Source organism: Ruditapes philippinarum, unplaced genomic scaffold (assembly GCF_026571515.1).
Source record: "Ruditapes philippinarum isolate M1 unplaced genomic scaffold, ASM2657151v2 ctg1011_1_1_1_1, whole genome shotgun sequence".
Taxonomy (NCBI): Eukaryota; Metazoa; Mollusca; class Bivalvia; order Venerida; family Veneridae; genus Ruditapes; species Ruditapes philippinarum.
In genome coordinates, this window is record NW_026856759.1 from 146,886 (window position 1) to 165,199 (window position 18,314).

At 31.2% G+C, this 18,314-nt stretch overlaps 1 protein-coding gene across 12 annotated transcripts in view; it reads left to right on the forward strand.

The window, feature by feature from the left end:
- Window positions 1-18,314, forward strand: part of LOC132747622 (cytochrome P450 2D20-like) — a 51,774-nt gene that overhangs the window by 27,451 nt on the left and 6,009 nt on the right. The window contains exon 1 of one of the 12 annotated variants that reach the window (XM_060737043.1): window positions 20-131. The exons of 5 other annotated variants lie outside the window; for them this stretch is intronic. In XM_060737043.1, the coding sequence (XP_060593026.1) occupies window positions 37-131 (95 nt within the window). In that variant the 5' untranslated portion in view covers window positions 20-36. Of the gene's footprint in view, window positions 1-19; window positions 132-1,280; window positions 1,434-4,702; window positions 4,724-7,799; window positions 7,822-13,596; window positions 13,754-15,831; window positions 15,953-17,385; window positions 17,539-18,314 lie in introns of those variants that run through there. 6 more of the 12 variants (XM_060737047.1, XM_060737055.1, XM_060737054.1 and 3 more) reach the window with 6 other exon arrangements.

The following is an 18,314-nucleotide window of genomic DNA, read 5'->3' on the forward strand; positions in this document are numbered from 1 at the left end:
AAATTAATTGTGCTTCTAGAAAAGACATTGGTGGAAATGTTAAGAACTACATTTTCTGCCGCTATGATTTGTTCGTGTGTACCACGGTACTGGAAACAAAATATTGTCATCGGTTTAATAAACAGTAGAAGGTATTTATGTTTCAAACTGTTTGTCTGTTTTATTTTTTAATTAACTTATTTATAAATTAATGTATAGTAATGTTATGTTACCATGTACCAAGACAAACCACTTTTTATTATTATTTATTAGAACAATGTCATAAATAGAAACATTATCTCCTTTTATAGAGTATTTGTGTTATTTCTCTCATTACTCTAAATAAAACAATAAGGTAAAGATGTATAGATACATAATATATAACTAATATGTCGGAACGAAGTTTACATTATGAGAAATATAAACATTGACACTCATGTCTGTGTTGCAACAAAATGTTAGTCACATTTATTAAAGTGTTTGTGTTTTCAATACAAGGTCCACTTACACTAATTTTCGGAAATGGCCAAAAGCAAATTATATTTGTTCTTGTTAGACTCTTACTCTCAGCATTAACACATATTCATTCAATATTTGAAAGTTAATATAACTATGTTCGCTTATTTCAATTATATCTTGTTATGATCTAAAATGTTGCTTGCTTTAAATAACTTTTTGTCACAATCAGTAATGAAATTTTGGAAGCGAATTTCTGCAAGCATATCTGGAAAAGTATAAGAGCTACATTGGAGAAATTTATAAGATTGGAATTGAAAAATACCTACCTGGAACATAGTACATGTATATGTTTATTATTCAAATAATGAAAGATATAACGGAAAAACTAACAAAACTCATTAGCGTTGACCCAATGTTACCGTAAAACCGTAATCAAATGTCAAGTGATCACCAACACTGTTCCAATAAAGTATTTCAGTAGATAATGAAAACATCGTACATACATGAACTTATAATAAACTTTATTTAGTGAGTATTTCAATTTAATACATGCTGATTATATTAATCATTTAGCCATTATATGAATTTTAAACAAAATGTTTTATTGCTATAACAGGGTTGTGGCATGTGGGATGGTGGGAGAGGGTAGGGGTGATAATGATGATATAAAAACTGTAAATGTTGGCCTCGCACTACATAACTTTATAAGTTTCTGTTTTGTTTGATTATGTGTTGCTGCAAGAATCTGGCATGAACTCAATCTAATTCATTCTCAGATGTTTTGTATAAACATTTTTGGCCATGTGGATTAACTATTTCATACTGCAATGAACGATAGAGATATATTTAACTCGGCCATTCAAAATTAAGACGTCTGAAAGAGCTGTAAATATAGTAAAGAATGCTTGCTTTTCGGAGCATCGGAAGCAGTGATACGAGTTAAGTGAAATTTTACTTTTCGTAGAAAGGATAAAAGGATACTGTTATTCTTCATGGTGAGACACGTCTATTCTTTGATGTTAATTATCAAAATTATCGTTTAACAAATTTTTCGTTTACGATCAATACATTTATTGTTCAGTAGTTTACATTTCTGTATAATTGTATCAATTAAAATAGTTTCCATCATTCCATGTTGATTTCCTTCATCTCCATATCATCAGGAACTATTAAACGTTTTACATAGGCTATCTTATATTTATACTGCTAATAAAGGCTTTTAAGACATTTCTAAATAAACATATTTTTGAAGTAACTGAAATTTTAATATATAATGTGTAGACTTTTAGTGTTAAAGGTTTAACACCGCTTACGCATGTGCACGGGAATGGAGATATGTTCTACTTTTAATTCCACACATAGATTAAATGAAATTGGTCTGCAATGTTGTTTTATAATTTATTTTTTATTATGCTTTTTAGGGGTCTAAAAAAGTTATATCGCATATTAATTACTTCAAAATTTCATAATTATGTAGCATCTTTTTTTTGTCTACTGTGATAAAAGTATTATTTTTGAATACATTAAAGACTGTCATAAAACAATATAACACTAATGTAATATACAAGCACATTATATTATAAAGTGTAAATGGTTAAGAAGTTAATTGCCCCAAAAAGATAACAATTTTTCAAGTTAAGATAAACCGAGTATTTTTCCCAGCTATTTGGCTAAATATTTTACGCTTAGTTTGAATCTGCCACACACACAGTAGTAAAAAGATATGTTTAGATTAATGTCTTAATCTTTATTACTATTACCTTGTAATATATTAGTTTAATATGTTAAGTTACAAATGACTAAGATAAACTCATTCACTGGGTTGAGAAAGATTAGAAAAAATGTTTGATATTCGCATTGGTGTTGAATCATCAATGTTTACGTTTAATTTGTATATCCTTTATTGTATGACTATGACTTGAAATTAACAAAGGAGCATTGCATGTGTGCAGCATGGATTTATTATATTTTCTGATTGTTTTTCAAGAGAAGAAACCTGTTTATTGCTGTCATAAAAACACTTTTATTACATAAGGAATGTAATATATCAATGTTGCATAGCTTCAGCTTGGATGTAATCCGTTCAAAATAATCCTTTGTGACGAACATAGCGACTTTACTATTGTGAAACATGGTCATCAAAACAGATATATCACGGGAAAGAATTATCTGTGATTAAAGATTTAACTTACGAAAATTTCTAAATGATATTAGTTGACATATAGAAGATTTTGATTCAACTTTTTAGTTAAACGTGCAATAAAAATTCATCACGTCCATTTATTATGCACGTAATTTGAGCATGATATTATGTTATTTATTACAAGTTTTTCGGTGGTTTATAGATATAAGCTATGCCAAAAAGCATCAGCAAACTTTATGCGCCGCCACGGAAGGTACGGGTTTTAGCCGTTCGTAAAAACGGCTGAACGAATAATAGCCCTACATAAAATCGTCTTAAACCAGTTAGCAATTACTAAGAAGCGTAGAAAGAGGAAGCAAAAATTTTACCTTCCTCCACCCCCTTCACCACAACAAAATTTTAAGGGTCTCAGTGTAACCCACATATTTCAGTGATTGTTAGAAAGATAGGCAGTATTTACTTTTTTATACATGCAATACTTTCTGTAACACTTGTAATGTTAATAATTATGTAAGGGGGTGTTTTTCTTATAAACCCTTCGCATTTATTACTGTTATAGTAGAATTCCATTTATTATTAATTCTACATGTGTATTTTCTATATTGTATTAATTTGCATAATATTAATGTATGTCCTATTCTTTGCACATGTTTCAGTGCGTTTTTCTTACGAAACCCTCACATTTCATCACTTGCTTGGGCTGGTGACAATAGTTATAACATTGTGTGTATATGTATTCGGGTCACTTGCTGGGGCGTGTGACAAATAATATGTTTCATTATTATTTCATTAAATATCATAGGTTGGCTAGCTTCAGTTAAAAAAAAAAAAAAAATACCATTAACCAATTTTTATACCTTCAAAAATTCTCTGTTAAATAAGCCCTTTATTGGTTAAAGTTTCAACATCATTAACCTTGGTCTTCTCTCCTATGCAGTGAAATGTGGGGAAAAGCTAGTCTAATTCTAGCTTTTATGGCGTTTTTCTTACGAAACCCTCACATTTCTTACTATTATAGTAAAACTCAATTAATTATTATTCCTACATGTGTATTTTCTATATTGTATTAATTTGCATAATATTAATGTATGTACTATTCTTTGCACATGTTTAAGTATTGTTGGTTAAAACAATAAACAAAGGCCATACCTTATAGTATGGTATGGCCATTAAACACAATTTAATAGATTGTTATTCCTCGCGTGGCGGTTCATAAATATAAGCTATGCCAAAAAGCATCAGCAAACTTTATGCGCCGCCACGGAAGGTACGGGTTTTAGCCGTTCGTAACCTTATAGTATGGTATGGCCATTAAACACAATTTAATAGTTTGTTATTCCTCGCGTGGCGGTTCATAAAAATATATTAGTGGAATATAAAACTGATATTTCACTATTTGATGTCGTGCTGAACGATCTTCAAGGATCGAAAATATAACATCATTGACCATTTTTATCTAATAAAGTTACTGTAATTTACTATTGTAACATTTGTCATCAAAATTCGCTCCCGGATTCATATCATGAATTAAAGTTTTGAATTACGTACTTACGTGTGTACGAGCATTTACCTACTTGAATATGAAGTAGAAAACGTAATTTCCAGCAATTCATGTCAATATGGTTCTTACTGGGAGTGTTATTCGTGGAATTTATAAAGCGGTAACTGAAGCGAAACTCTTTTACGATTTGTTTTTGAAAAACTTGTTATTGTACCACATTTGATGTAGAAATTAAATTACAGTTATAGCATTTTGAACTCTTTTGATTCATTCCTTACGGGTCTAATTAATGTGATTTTTTTTACTTTTAGAATTGTTTGGGAATACATGTACATGCTGAATGAACAATTCTTTTCGTACGAGAAAGTGGTAAAAGTTTGTTCATAAATTCTATGATTTCATGAAGCAATATATATCACATGTTACATTGTCTCAGATTAGACCAAGTGTTATCTGAATGTATCCATAAAACTTATTTATAATCGGCGTAGAACCTGGTACCTGGATAGTGATAAGATAAGCACGTCTGTAGAAAGAAAAAATATTAACACTTATATTTTATGAAAGAATCTAACATGTTCTGTTTTGTTTTATTCTACGTGTTAGGAATTACTGATTCGTATTTCCTGTTACATTGTTTGGTATGTTTATATTTATTCTAAACATCATTCGCCATAAATTCCTCAGCAGTTTACATGTTTTCATCATTATGTAAGAAGTATTATTTGGTAAAGCGTTAGTATCCAAAATATGATTTACTGACAAAAATCTAAAACTCGAAAGTATGGTTTTGATTAAAGGACCTAGCCATTATGGCACAAAAATGACTTTATTTATCAAAAGCTTTTTTGTGTACTTTTTTCTCAATACGAACGCTGCTAATTGTTAAGTAAACAAGAGCGATCAGTGATCACATGTGTTGCTTAATGATGGCCAATTTCATGTTGGGACAAGTTTTGTGACAGACGGATTGACAGACGGACAGTTGTAGCAATCTTTACTACGCTGGAATTAAAATAAGTCTTTTACATCCTTTAAACTTTTATTTCTTTAATTTTCAACATAACAATCCTTTACTTTTAACGAACTAAAACGAACTAACTCAAACAAGATAACAATTCCTTTTATATACCACGTAATGCACGTAAATATCATGAAAATCATGTACATATAATTAAACATAAACCCGCCGGTGACAAACCCGGCGGTTACAACAAATACCCGGCGGTCACAACAATTAAGTGCCAAGCCGGCGGATAAAAACAAAATAAACAATAATATTATCGCGTTCTTCGCGACACTCCCGGCCAAAGTTTATAGTTACTCAAAATCATCATAGTATTCTTGATCGGCACTCATGTGTGTCTCAATTTCATTTTGTCCAATGTATGTCGTCTTCTTTGTAAATGTTAATATCAAAGTTTGAGTCCTTGTTGTAGCCTTTGACGGCACTACATCTGTGCATTTGTTGTCAATGTTTCCATGTGCAGACTCACCATCACTGCTTAAAATCACTTCATCATCCTCAACACTTATATCACTATACTGGTAATCACAAACATCACTTTCATAGTCGTTGTTGTTTTCGTCTTTTGAACTTACGTCACTATTTATATCATATGTAGCACTCAAGTTATCACTAATATAATCATGATCACTTTCTTCACTTCTTTGCTGCGTATTAATGTAATCACTTTCCTGTTCACAATCATTATAGTCAAGTTCGTCGCGTTGTCACCTTCTACCAGGCTATTATCATTTGTTTCATCTCGTCCCTCATTTTCCATGTCATTTACGTTTTACATAGGCTATCTTATATTTATACTGCTAATAAAGGCTTTTAAGACATTTCTAAATAAACATATTTTTGAAGTAACTGAAATTTTAATATAATTTGTAGACTTTTAGTGTTAAAGATTTAACACCGCTTACGCATGTACACGGGAATGGAGATATGTTGTACTTTTTATTCCACACATAGATTAAACGAAATTGGTCTGCAATGTTGTTTTATAATTTATTTTTATTATGCTTTTTAGGGGTCTAAAAAAGTTATATCGCATATTAATTACTTCAAAATTTCATAATTATGTAGTATCTTTTTTTTTGTCTACTATGATTAAAGTATTATTTTTGAATACATTAAAGACTGTCATAAAACAATATAACACTAATGTAATATACAAGCACATTATATTATAAAGTGTAAATGGTTAAGAAGTTAATTGCCCCAAAAAGATAACAATTTTTCAAGTTAAGATAAACCGAGTATTTTTCCCAGCTGTTTGGCTAAATATTTTACGCTTAGTTTGAATCTGCCACACACATAGTAGTAAAAAGATATGTTTAGATTAATTTCTTAATCTTTATTACTATTACCTTGGAATATGTTAGTTTAATATGTTAAGTTACAAATGACTAAGCTAAACTCATTCACTGGGTTTAGAAAGATTAGAAAAAATGTTTGATATTCGCATTGGTGTTGAATCATCAATGCTTACGTTTAATTTGTATATCCTTTATTGTATGACTATGACTTGAAATTAACAAAGGAGCATTGCATGAGTGCAGCATGGATTTATTATATTTTCTGATTGTTTTTCAAGAGAAGAAACCTGTTTATTGCTGTCATGAAAACACTTTTATTACATAAGGAATGTAATATATCAATGTTGCATAGCTTCAGCTTGGATGTAATCCGTTCAAAATAATCCTTTGTGACGAACATAGCGACTTTACTATTGTGAAACATGGTCATCAAAACAGATATATCACGGGAAAGAATTATCTGTGATTAAAGATTTAACTTACGAAAATTTCTCAATGATATTAGTTGACATATAGAAGATTTTGATTCAACTTTTTAGTTAAACGTGCAATAAAAATTCATCACGTCCATTTATTATGCACGTAATTTGAGCATGATATTATGTTATTTATTTCAAGCTTTTCAAGCTTTTATATTAGTGGAATATAAAACTTATATTTCATTATTTGATGTCGTGATGAACGATCTTCAAGGATCGAAAATATAACATCATTGACTATTTTTATCTAATAAAGTTACTGTAATTTACTATTGTAACATTTGTCATCAAAATTCGCTCCCGGATTCATATCATGAATTAAAGTTTTGAATTACGTACTTACGTGTGTACGAGCATTTACCTACATGAATATGAAGTAGAAAACGTAATTTCCAGCAATTCATGTCAATATGGTTCTTACTGGGAGTGTTATTCGTGGAATTTATAAAGCAGTAACTGCAGCTAAACTCTTTTACGAACATTTTTTGTGAAACTTGTTATTGTACCACATTTGATGTAGAAACTAAATTACAGTTATAGCATTTTGAACTCTTTTGATTCATTCCTTACGGGTCTAATTAATGTGATTTTTTTACTTTTAGAATTGTTTGGGAATACATATACATGCTGAATGAACAATTCTTTTCGTACGAGAAAGTGGTAAAAGTTTGTTCATAAATTCTATGAATTCATGAAGCAATATATATCACATGTTACATTGTCTCAGATTAGACCAAGTGTTATCTGAATGTATCCATAAAACTTATTTATAATCGGCGTAGAACATGGTACCTGGATAGTGATAAGATAAGCACGTCTGTAGAAAGAAAAAATAACAACACTTATATTTTATGAAAGAGTCTAACATGTTCTGTTTTGTTTTATTCTACGTGTGAGGAATTACTGAATCGTATTTCCTGTTACATTGTTTGGTATGTTTATATCTATTCTAAACATCTTTCGCCATAAATTCCTCAGCAGTTTACATGTTTTCATCATTATGTAAGAAGTATTATTTGGTTAAGCGTTAGTATCCAAAATATGATTTACTGACAAAAATCTAAAACTCGAAAGTATGGTTTTGGATAAGGACCTAGCCATTATGGCACAGAAATGACTTTATTCATCAAAAGCTTTTTTGTGTACTTTTTTCTCAATACGAACGCTGCTAATTGTTTAGTAAACAAGAGCGATCAGTGATCACATGTGTTGCCTCATAATGGCCAATTTCATGTTGGGACAAGTTTTGTGACAGACGGATTGACAGACGGACAGTGCACAAATAGACCAGGTACTTATCAATCCTGTAAAGTTTGGATAAAATTGCAGTAGTTTATGAGGAGTAGTCCGGACAAACTTTTGTGTATCTGGCAACACACAGAAAACAACACCTTTTTATCAAAGGGCCACAACTCGACCAAAAATCATTCAACCAGAAAACCCTTGCAATATACGCAATGACTTGAGCTACAGATCAATCCTAAAAAGTTTGATTGAAATTGCATAAGTGGTATAAGAGAAGTAGTCCCGACAAACTTTAAAAATAAAAATCATTAAAGGGCCATAACTCTGACAAAAATCATTGAATCAAAAAAGGCTGACAATATGCACAACAAGATTTGGTACTGATCAATCCTGTAAGGTTTGGATGAAATTGCACCAGAAGTTTATGAGGAGTAGTCCGGACAAACTTTTGTGTATCTGGCAACACACAGTAAACAACACCTTTTTATCAAAGGGCCACAACTCGACCAAAAATCATTCAACCAGAAAACCCTTGCAATATACGCAATGACTTGAGCTACAGATCAATCATGAAAAGTTTCATTGAAATTGCATAAGTGGTATAAAAGAAGTAGTCCCGACAAACTTTAAAAATAAAAATCATTAAAGGGTCATAACTCTGACAAAAATCATTGAACCAAAAAATGTTGACAATATGCACAACTAGACTTGGTACTGATCATTTCTGTAAAGTTTGGATGGAATTGCACCTGTAGTTTATGGTGAGTAGCCGGGACAAGTTTTGTGACGGACGGACAGACAGACATACAGACAGACAGATGGACAGACAGACGACGGAGAAGTGATCCCTATTTGTCGCCACTTCTCCGTAGAGGCGACACAAAAACTCAAACACACGTACCTCGATAAAGATTTGCAAAGCTATATAATGATGGTGTTCATATTTATAGTATTCAGCCATCCAACTACATGTACGAGCACTTTTGAACAACATTTCTACATTGTTTCGTAAGTTGCATTTAAGTAAATGATTTATCATTTATGCTTTTCTAAAAGAATAGCTGATCTTATCAGTTTGGAAGACTAAATCCTGGCAAGAACTCTCACTGTAATTCAGTATATATTAAAATCGACTAAATACAATGCCTTTTATATTATTTCTTTTTTATATGTAACAGCTGCAACTAGAATATATTTACAAATGATTTTTAAAGACAACTGCAACTTCTTTCCAACAATCTTTGGAATCGTCCGTGTAAATATAAATGAAATGAAGATGTTCTTTGAAATTTGAAAAATGTTCTGAAAAAACTTGAACATAAAAAATGAATGCTTTTTTTTTAAATTTGACTAATTTGATTTTCTGGAGAATGTCCACGGAGAAAAATCTTCAACATTTTGAAGAATATATTTTGGGTCTATTTTAAGTGTTTCTTAACTATCTTTTATACAAGGGTCTTATTTCCTTAAGTTTGTTAAAATATTGTCGCTGTAATTTGGTTTAAATATAACTTTTCTAGCAGGATTTTTACCAGTTGATGATATTCAAGCTGCATATTGGACCGAAAGCTTTTTTATCAAAAGTTGAACCAAGTCATACTTTGAAGTTTTCTTTTAGAAAAAAAACTATTTTTGTCTTATCCTCATTAACTTGCAAGTCTTAACTCTAACAGTAATCAAACATAACATTTAAGGCACCCTGAAAATCAGACTGGCACTCCACAAACAGTACCGTATCATCCGCATAAAGCAACAAATAAAGTCTAAGATATACAGTAGAATCCCTACTTAAGACCGCCCCGGAATTAAGACCACCCCGCTATTGTGACAATTTTTTTAAAAGTATGGAATTTTCTGTTCTTTAGGTCAATGGTTACATGATCCAGAATTAAGACCATCTCGCTTATCCACTATTAAGACCACCAGATTCAGTCCCAATTCTTTGTTTTGTTCTTTATTTGACCCCACTAATGAGACCACTGATTTAGGGTCAACACCTACCTAGGTCATTATCAGCTTGAATGCTCTAAGGCATGCCACCTAATTTCACAAGGTGTCAAAACACCTTATATCTTTGGGATATTGTATGAAATAAGGTGAGAAAGTAAATTTTAGAGTGGTTTAATCTTGCTTTAAGCACATTGATTATGCGAAGAACTAATATTCTATTTGATGGGTGAATTATGTACACCATATTATAATTATTATTGATATTGAAATCAGACAAAATAGAATTTGATATTAAATTTCTTTCTTCCCATCAGATGTAAATTAATAACATAGTTTTATGTTGTATTTGCAGGTATATATATTATTTGTTCATACAAAATGACTAAAATAGACCATGGTCAAAAAGTGTGTAAGCATTGATAAGAATATTCACAATTAAGACCACCCCACAATTAAGACCACTTTGGTCCAGTCCCGATGGTGGTCTTATATGAGGGTTTTTACTGTACATCAAAATCATTCCTACGTAATAAATCAAATGATTATTTTGAGAATGATCCTAGTCCCTCTAACGATGTCGACATAAATTTAGAAAAATCATTAAGAAAAATTGAAAATAATATGGGTGGAAGGTTTTCACCCTGATGGACATCTGAATCACTGGTGAAAAAGCTTGACAAAATATTACCGGACTTTACACAGGATTTAGCCTTTTGATACATATGATATAAAAATTTAAAACATTTACCGTCAATATTTTGTGCCAGTAACTTTTGCCAAAAATAGGCTCGATTTACTGAAAAAAATAACTCGTGAAATAAGTGAAATCTGCAAGTCAATATATATGGGCGGCTTTAATAACGGCCGTAGAGCATGTAACGTGAATATCTATAGAATTTGTATGTGTGTTTATTATAGTTAATGACGACAAATAAATTCTGGTGTTAAATATTTTTTTTAATTGTTTTAAAATTCATTGTTTAAATTAATTTTATTCCTATAATAAACATATAAATATATACATATAATTAAATTACAATCTTTATTGTTAAAAATGTTAAGAATATCTTAATTTGGTATTTTCAACATTAATAAACGAGTATGTGAAAAATTAATAAAATTCAGCCGCCATCTTGGCGGCCATTTTGAATTTTGGGAACCACATTGATTTTGAGCATAGGGTCTCGATGAAATAAGTTGGGTAAGATAACTGACTTTTAACATACGAAGTGGTTTGCTTGAAGAATTATCTGAAAGGTCTTTGTATTTTACCCTCGGTTGAAATCTAACTAAATGTCGTCCTTAGAAAGATACCTAAACTTTAAATCACTCTTTCGATGGAATTCATTGATACCAACACTTTACCTTATATTTCTATTTTGAATAATTTAAATTTAATCACCAATGAAGAATTATAAGACATACGATGAAAAAGCATATCAGCTTACTTGGCTTTTAAAGTTGTTTCAATTTTTTAAATGTTGCTAAATATTCCTAATTTACAACGGATGTCATATATGAATGGATTGATATCTTTCTCAGAACTAAAAATAAAATTCATGACTTTGGACAAAGGGTATATTTTATTGGTATAAAAATTTTGTTCTCGGTTATGTTCCCATACATTATGTAGATAATCTATACTAATCCACGGAGAATTTTGCAACTGTAAATAAGTCGAAAGTTCGTTTCAATCGTCTAATACCCGTTTCGAGAAGAGAATTTAATGATTAGAACACCTTAGAAGAGAAACCCAATCGAACGCTAAAGTATCAAAAAGGCGATCTGTCATATTTATTTCCATATATCTGTAGAAAAACTGTTAATTAAAAACATCTATACAATATCATTATTTTGTTTTTATATTTATTATAACTTATATTTCCAACACTTCTTGCCATCGCGCAATCGAACAGACCTCTACCTATAACGGAAGATGTTCAAAAGTATCAATCGAACAGATTATTAGTGTTAAAATGGCCTATGAAAATTCTGCCTATATGCATTTCTTTACTGTTCAGTTTTGAAATCAGACGCCCTTTGGCCGAAGAACGCTAAGCTACGACGAAGCGTGTCGAAATTACAATAATTTTTACTTTTTCTCCGAGCTTCATAAACCTTTAATGCTTGTATGGTCTTGAGCATTCCAATACTTTTTGTAGCTACATACTAAAATAGTAAATAACATTTATTAAAACAGATATTTCATATGAACAGAAGTAAAAACTGGGAGGGTAAAAGGAAACAGATTTCCGCTGTTTCTAAATGTAATTGCCATCTAATTACATTACAAATTCCTTCTTTTGATAGAGCGCTAAACTTTGTTCCAGCTAATATTCAAACATTAGGCACCTGTCTCTTAATCTTTTCCGAAACCTTTCCAGACGATGAATTAATGGTCAAAAAGTTCAAATTAAAGAGAACTGTTTTTGTTTAGATCTGTTTCAGGAAAGTTTAGATATATGATGCAGCTCCGATGTTGTTTTTATGTCAGAAACTACCTGCACATTTCATTTATATTCATTGAATAACACCTGTTTGACTGACAATACTGTCATGCGCGCTTCAAAACACCTTTTTTAACTCCTTCTGTCTTACTTCATAAACAAAATACGAGTATGAATAATCTACGATAAATTCAAATTGATCCGCATCAGCTCAATTAAAATCCCGAAGACGAATAGGACAAATTAAATAACGTTCGATTTACTGAGTTTAAGTACTTAATGTATGACCAGGATTAAGATACGCTGTATGTTGGCTGTCACACGAACATGTTTATCAGTTCCGTCATACTAATGAATGTCATTTTTTTGTATATTTGCCCTAATCTAGTGTACTTGACCTTTTTCTGTTTACTTGACCAATAAACACACAAAGAGCTTTACTTTAAACAAATTGATCTCTTTATATGATTATAAACTGTGAAACTGCAATTTGATTTTCATCCTTTCAAATTTTATTTTATTTTGCACAGTTGTTATAATGTTATATATACCGGATATTTCTCGTCAGGTACAGCTGTATATCATTGAGAACAAATTTAAATGTACCATATATTGTATATACATGTACTACCAAAACCTCTAATTAAATATCAAATAAAAAACAATTTAGAAAGATATGCTGTAGCAACTATATACATTCTAAATTTCAGAAATTTTCAGATGAGGCGAATCTTGCATTCTGCATACCGTCAAGTATAAGACTCAATTAAAAGTCAACATCTGTACGGGTTAGGCAACCTTTAAGAATATTAGATTAAAGAAAAAATGCTGTCCAGGGTGTTACAAGATGCACTTTATCCCAACAAATCACATCCTCAAAAAAAGTATAAGAATTCTGCAGTTATAAACACATCCCTTCATTACTGATGTAATTTACACGTTAATCTTAGACTCCATGAGAGAGTTTGGTCTGGAAAAAACTTACTTCGAAGACTATTTCTCATCGTGTTTTTGCCACATGCTTGGTAGAAACGGATACAAATTATGAAACTGATATAAACAAAACAGCACCAGGTGCACTTACAGAGTTAAGATTTCGTAACAATCTGGAAATATTTTAAATACCGCAATTGGTCGATCTGGATTACCGGTTGTGTGGACTTTTCTTATTATATTGTGAGCGTTTCATGTTATTATCAAAACGTATTACATGAAAAATATGGTAGGTGTTTCTTGATATATTATATTTTCTTTTTTAAGCTGCATGCCTCCAGGTGAGCCAAAATATTGGATGAATACAAAACTTGAGAAAAATGTATTAATGTTTTATGAAAAGTAAAAAGACTAAAGATAAAGGTAATAATTTCCATGTTATTTTTAATTGATAGCAATTTTTTCAGTAATTCTCACCATATTTCTACTGCGTTACTAACGAAGAAAGGGTTAATTTTGCATATTTTGGCCTCTTTATAGTAATTTACATAGGTTATAAGTGCCGTTTGAAATGTGCATATTATTTCCTCTGTCAGCTTAACAATATTTTACTTTTGAATACATTTTCAAAATTTTCATGAACATTAGCAGGAATCTGGAGGCGTGCTGCTTTAAAACAACTTTAGCGTATTTGGTGGTTTTACAGATATTCTGCAAGTTTTCAATTTCGTGCATTCAAATGATGCGGGATTAAATAGTGGTAAATGCGTCGGAATAGTAACCAAATAATCGTCAGACGTATGGATTCAAACCCCATCAGGGGCTACACTCATTGCTCAATACTAGTTGATTCCGGGAACAGGCGCGAAAGTATGTCTGTACGCTTTTAGATGTCTACAAATCGCACTGAAATATATTTTGTATAAGCCAAATGATGCTTATACAAGTATTGCTAGTAGTTTGTTTTTAATTGTCAGCAGTTATTTGCTGAACTGTTAAAGTAATAACAATATTATCAATTAAATGTAATTATCATATATAGGTGTTATATTCAAGTGATGCGAACAATGAATCATCTCCCCGTACATGTGTATATGTGATAATTTCTTTGATGTCGTCTGAATGACTGATAACTTCTTCTTACTATTATGTCCAGATTTTAAAATGATTTCCATGTCCCTCACCCGGATGACCTGTCATTGGTGACACACGTCGGACGGTTGGTAACGGGTATTATGAAATGTTGGGTTTAAAATTGTTCCATCTTAGGGTTCGTGTACTGCTTCGATAAACATTTCAAAACAACCTATAATGGAGTTTTATTTGATAAGTTCTGGTTTAAATTTACGACATCTTGCCCAGGCCAATATATCATCATTTTCACGTGCAAATATACAATATTCTAGAAGCAGAATACTCGGTGATGAGATATCTATGTTCATATACCCGAGCTTGTTCTTATCAGCACTAACAATAGAAACTATTGTCAGACTGCAGTGCGCCATTTTGATCTTGACAAACGTTTTGAATTTCATCATTTATCCTTATTAACAATTGTTTTGACAGACCTGTAAAAGGTTATATTCTTACAACTTCGATTTTCGAAATAAAATATTGATAGTAGCTTCTTTCCTACACTAAATTATTCACGAGACAGGCTGTGATATTGTTGTTGTTTGAAAATATTATATCGAATGTAATAAATTAGTTTCTTTTGAAAATGAGTAAATGCTTGCTTATAATATCCGCAAACCCTTTTTTTCTATAGAATAACTTCTTTAAGTCTTTCACTTACACACATGTTTAAGTTAAATATTATCAAGAGGGACATCTAGTGTTATGAAACTTGGCTTGATTAATGTAAAGCATTGTGACAATAGTCCAACAGTTACCAGTTTTGTTGTTTTTTTTATTCATTTTATTTATTTATACCTTCAAATATATTAGAAAGGTCTAGAAAGGGTCTAGTAAATTTTACCCAATGAAAAAAAAACTCTTTTAAATGCTTGAAAGAATAAGAAGTCTGTGAAAAACTGGTAATGTTATATACTAAATGGCTATACTAACAACATAAGACGGTTTGTCTAGATGGAAAGAAAAATAAGTCCATTTTAGATATTTAGCATAATAAGGGTTAATAATGATTTACGCAAAAATAAACAGAGTTTGTTGCTTTCATTTACATGCTGTCAAGTTAAAAGATTAAAGAGAGGAGAATTCATCTACTCGACTTAAGACTTTGTTTAGCAACCGTACAAATTTTCGCGCTTTAAAAACCCATTTGTATGACATACTGACGTACTTATATAGGGGGGAAGTTTAACAAAAATTTCTAAGTGCTGTTACCTCAACATCCTTATGGTTTTCCCCCGATCTCATCTATTTAATTACTTCATTTTTTTATTACCTCTCAAGTGAATGAAGAAGGATTGTTCTGAACAGTTAGCTTAAAAGGATATCATTTTCGTCGTTTTTTTTAAGATATCAGGTTAGTAAATGTTAAATGACTTTAACTCTTTAAATTAATTCTTTAAATTCGGTAAATTTACATGCGTTGCTCGATGTACAAACATAACCGTGTACAAAATAGATCGTTTACATAAATATAACAATGTACAATAAACGTCTTTATGTAGTACAAAAGGAATGTTCTACTAAAGGCAATGTTGCATTTGTGTCAAACACAAATTTTAAGTAGTTATGTCACATGTAAAACCAACATAAAGTTTTGGAACATTAATGAAGTAAATTACTATTATATTGTCAATAAGTATATCTTTCAAACAGTTCCAGGCATTAATTAAAGACTCATATTTACTGATAAAAACCGTGAATTAAACAATTGGATAGAAAGGTAAGTGTCATTAATATTGCAAATCAGTTTTCTATTACAGCATCCTGTTGGTTTGTTGCTGTTGTTATATTTTTAATGTTGTTTTTTTTGTGAATCACCAAAAGTAATGTTAAAAGGTTTTTTCAGAACAATCTTACGCCTCAAATCATATACATAGGATATTGGAGTCGCGCCACGACAAAACCAACATAGTGCGTTTGCTACCAGCATGGATCCAGACCAGCCTGCGCATCCGCGCAGTCTGACAATCAGGATCCATGCTTTTCGCTTATCAACCCTATTACAAGTAGAGAAACTGACAGCGAACAGTATGGATCCCGATTAGACTGTGTGGATGCGCAGGCTGGTCTGGATCCATGCTGGTCGCAAACCTATTATGTTGGTTTTGTCGTGACACGGCTCATATGTTCATCTATCTGAAGGAAGCAAATGTCCAGGAAAATATAATGACACCAATTTCACATTGCGTGATTCATAAGTGTTTTCAAATTCGAGCATTGATTTATGAGATTCATAAGAATGAGTATTGAGTCATAAGATTCTTTCGAATGATCAATATCGAGCATTTTATTCATAAGATTAAAAAGAATGATCAATTTCGAGCATTGATTCATAAGATTTAAATGAATAATTGTTCATTGATAAGATAAACTCGAGCATTGAGTCACATGATTCATAAGAAATTTTGTTTGTGTGTCACCAGTTTAGCCACGGCATCCTTCCTGCCATCACTTTTGCAAGAAACTGAAACTTCTAAACATGTCAAAGCAGAAGTACAGTGCGAATGGCCGTAGAAAGGATTTAATTTTCAATAACAACGAAAGTGACCTGTACTGTCCGGGAATCGAACCCGAGTCGCCCGATTCTATTGAGGTAACCCGACAGTGTCACCTTTACTTTCAACGGAAGTTGATATTGAAATTACTTATTCAGAGACATTAAAGAACCATTTACATTGTCATTTATAGTGTAAACATGTGACGTACCTTCTACAGTATGTCAGGCCTGAGAGCATCTTATTTCTCTTTCTTTTTATTGTAAACCTTGGATAGTTTATTAGCATAGCTAGTACATTAGTCGCTGAAATTGTTTGTCGGTAGCGTTAATATACACGTACGATATAACAATACGAGGACGTTGTATACTTGTGTTAATTATTTTGAGTTTGTTTTTTATTTGTTTGTATTATCGGATATACAGAACATGTTAAATTGCTCCGGGTAAGTCAGGTCATATCTATATCAAGCTAAGCTTACTCTTTGCTTGGGAATGAGTTAACACTTCGTATATTGTCATAGGGTATTCAGAGTTTTAAGTATTTAGAGAAGATTAAGTGACTTTATACAAGTTAAAATTAACACCTCGGTTATAGTCGTAGCTTTCTTTGTAAAATGTTATTAAGTTCAATAAGCTGAATTTCCCTGTTTATAAGTAGATTAAATCGCGTTAATAATTTCATTTATGTGTAATCAATTTACAATGACCAACCTACAGTAACCTTTATTTCTGTTAAACTCAATTCAAGTCTAATAAATTTCTGACAAACGTGTTTTGTTGTTGTTTATTGTTGACAATTGTTGACCATATTACCCTGTCACTTAAGCCAGCTCGCGTGACCAAAGCAATACATCTTTAAACTTTTGTCGTTTTAAGTTACGATTTCGGCGATAAACGACACCTGTGCGTTTCTTAATATACAAACGATTCTGTCAACCCATCAGAATACCCTATTTTAATACTCTTTTTATTGCAGTCTATTTAACTACAATAACAAATGCTTATTGATAAATCATTATTGTGACGACAATGAATTGTAGATATTGTATATATCCGGGTTCTTAAAAATGCCTGTCACTAAGATAGAGATATATAAAATAATATAATAAATAAATATACAAACTTCGTTTGGTCATCGCTTTTTCATTTTACATTGATTATCTTACTGTGTGCTGGATTCAATATAATTATGTTATAGTAATTAAACGTGTATCAAACA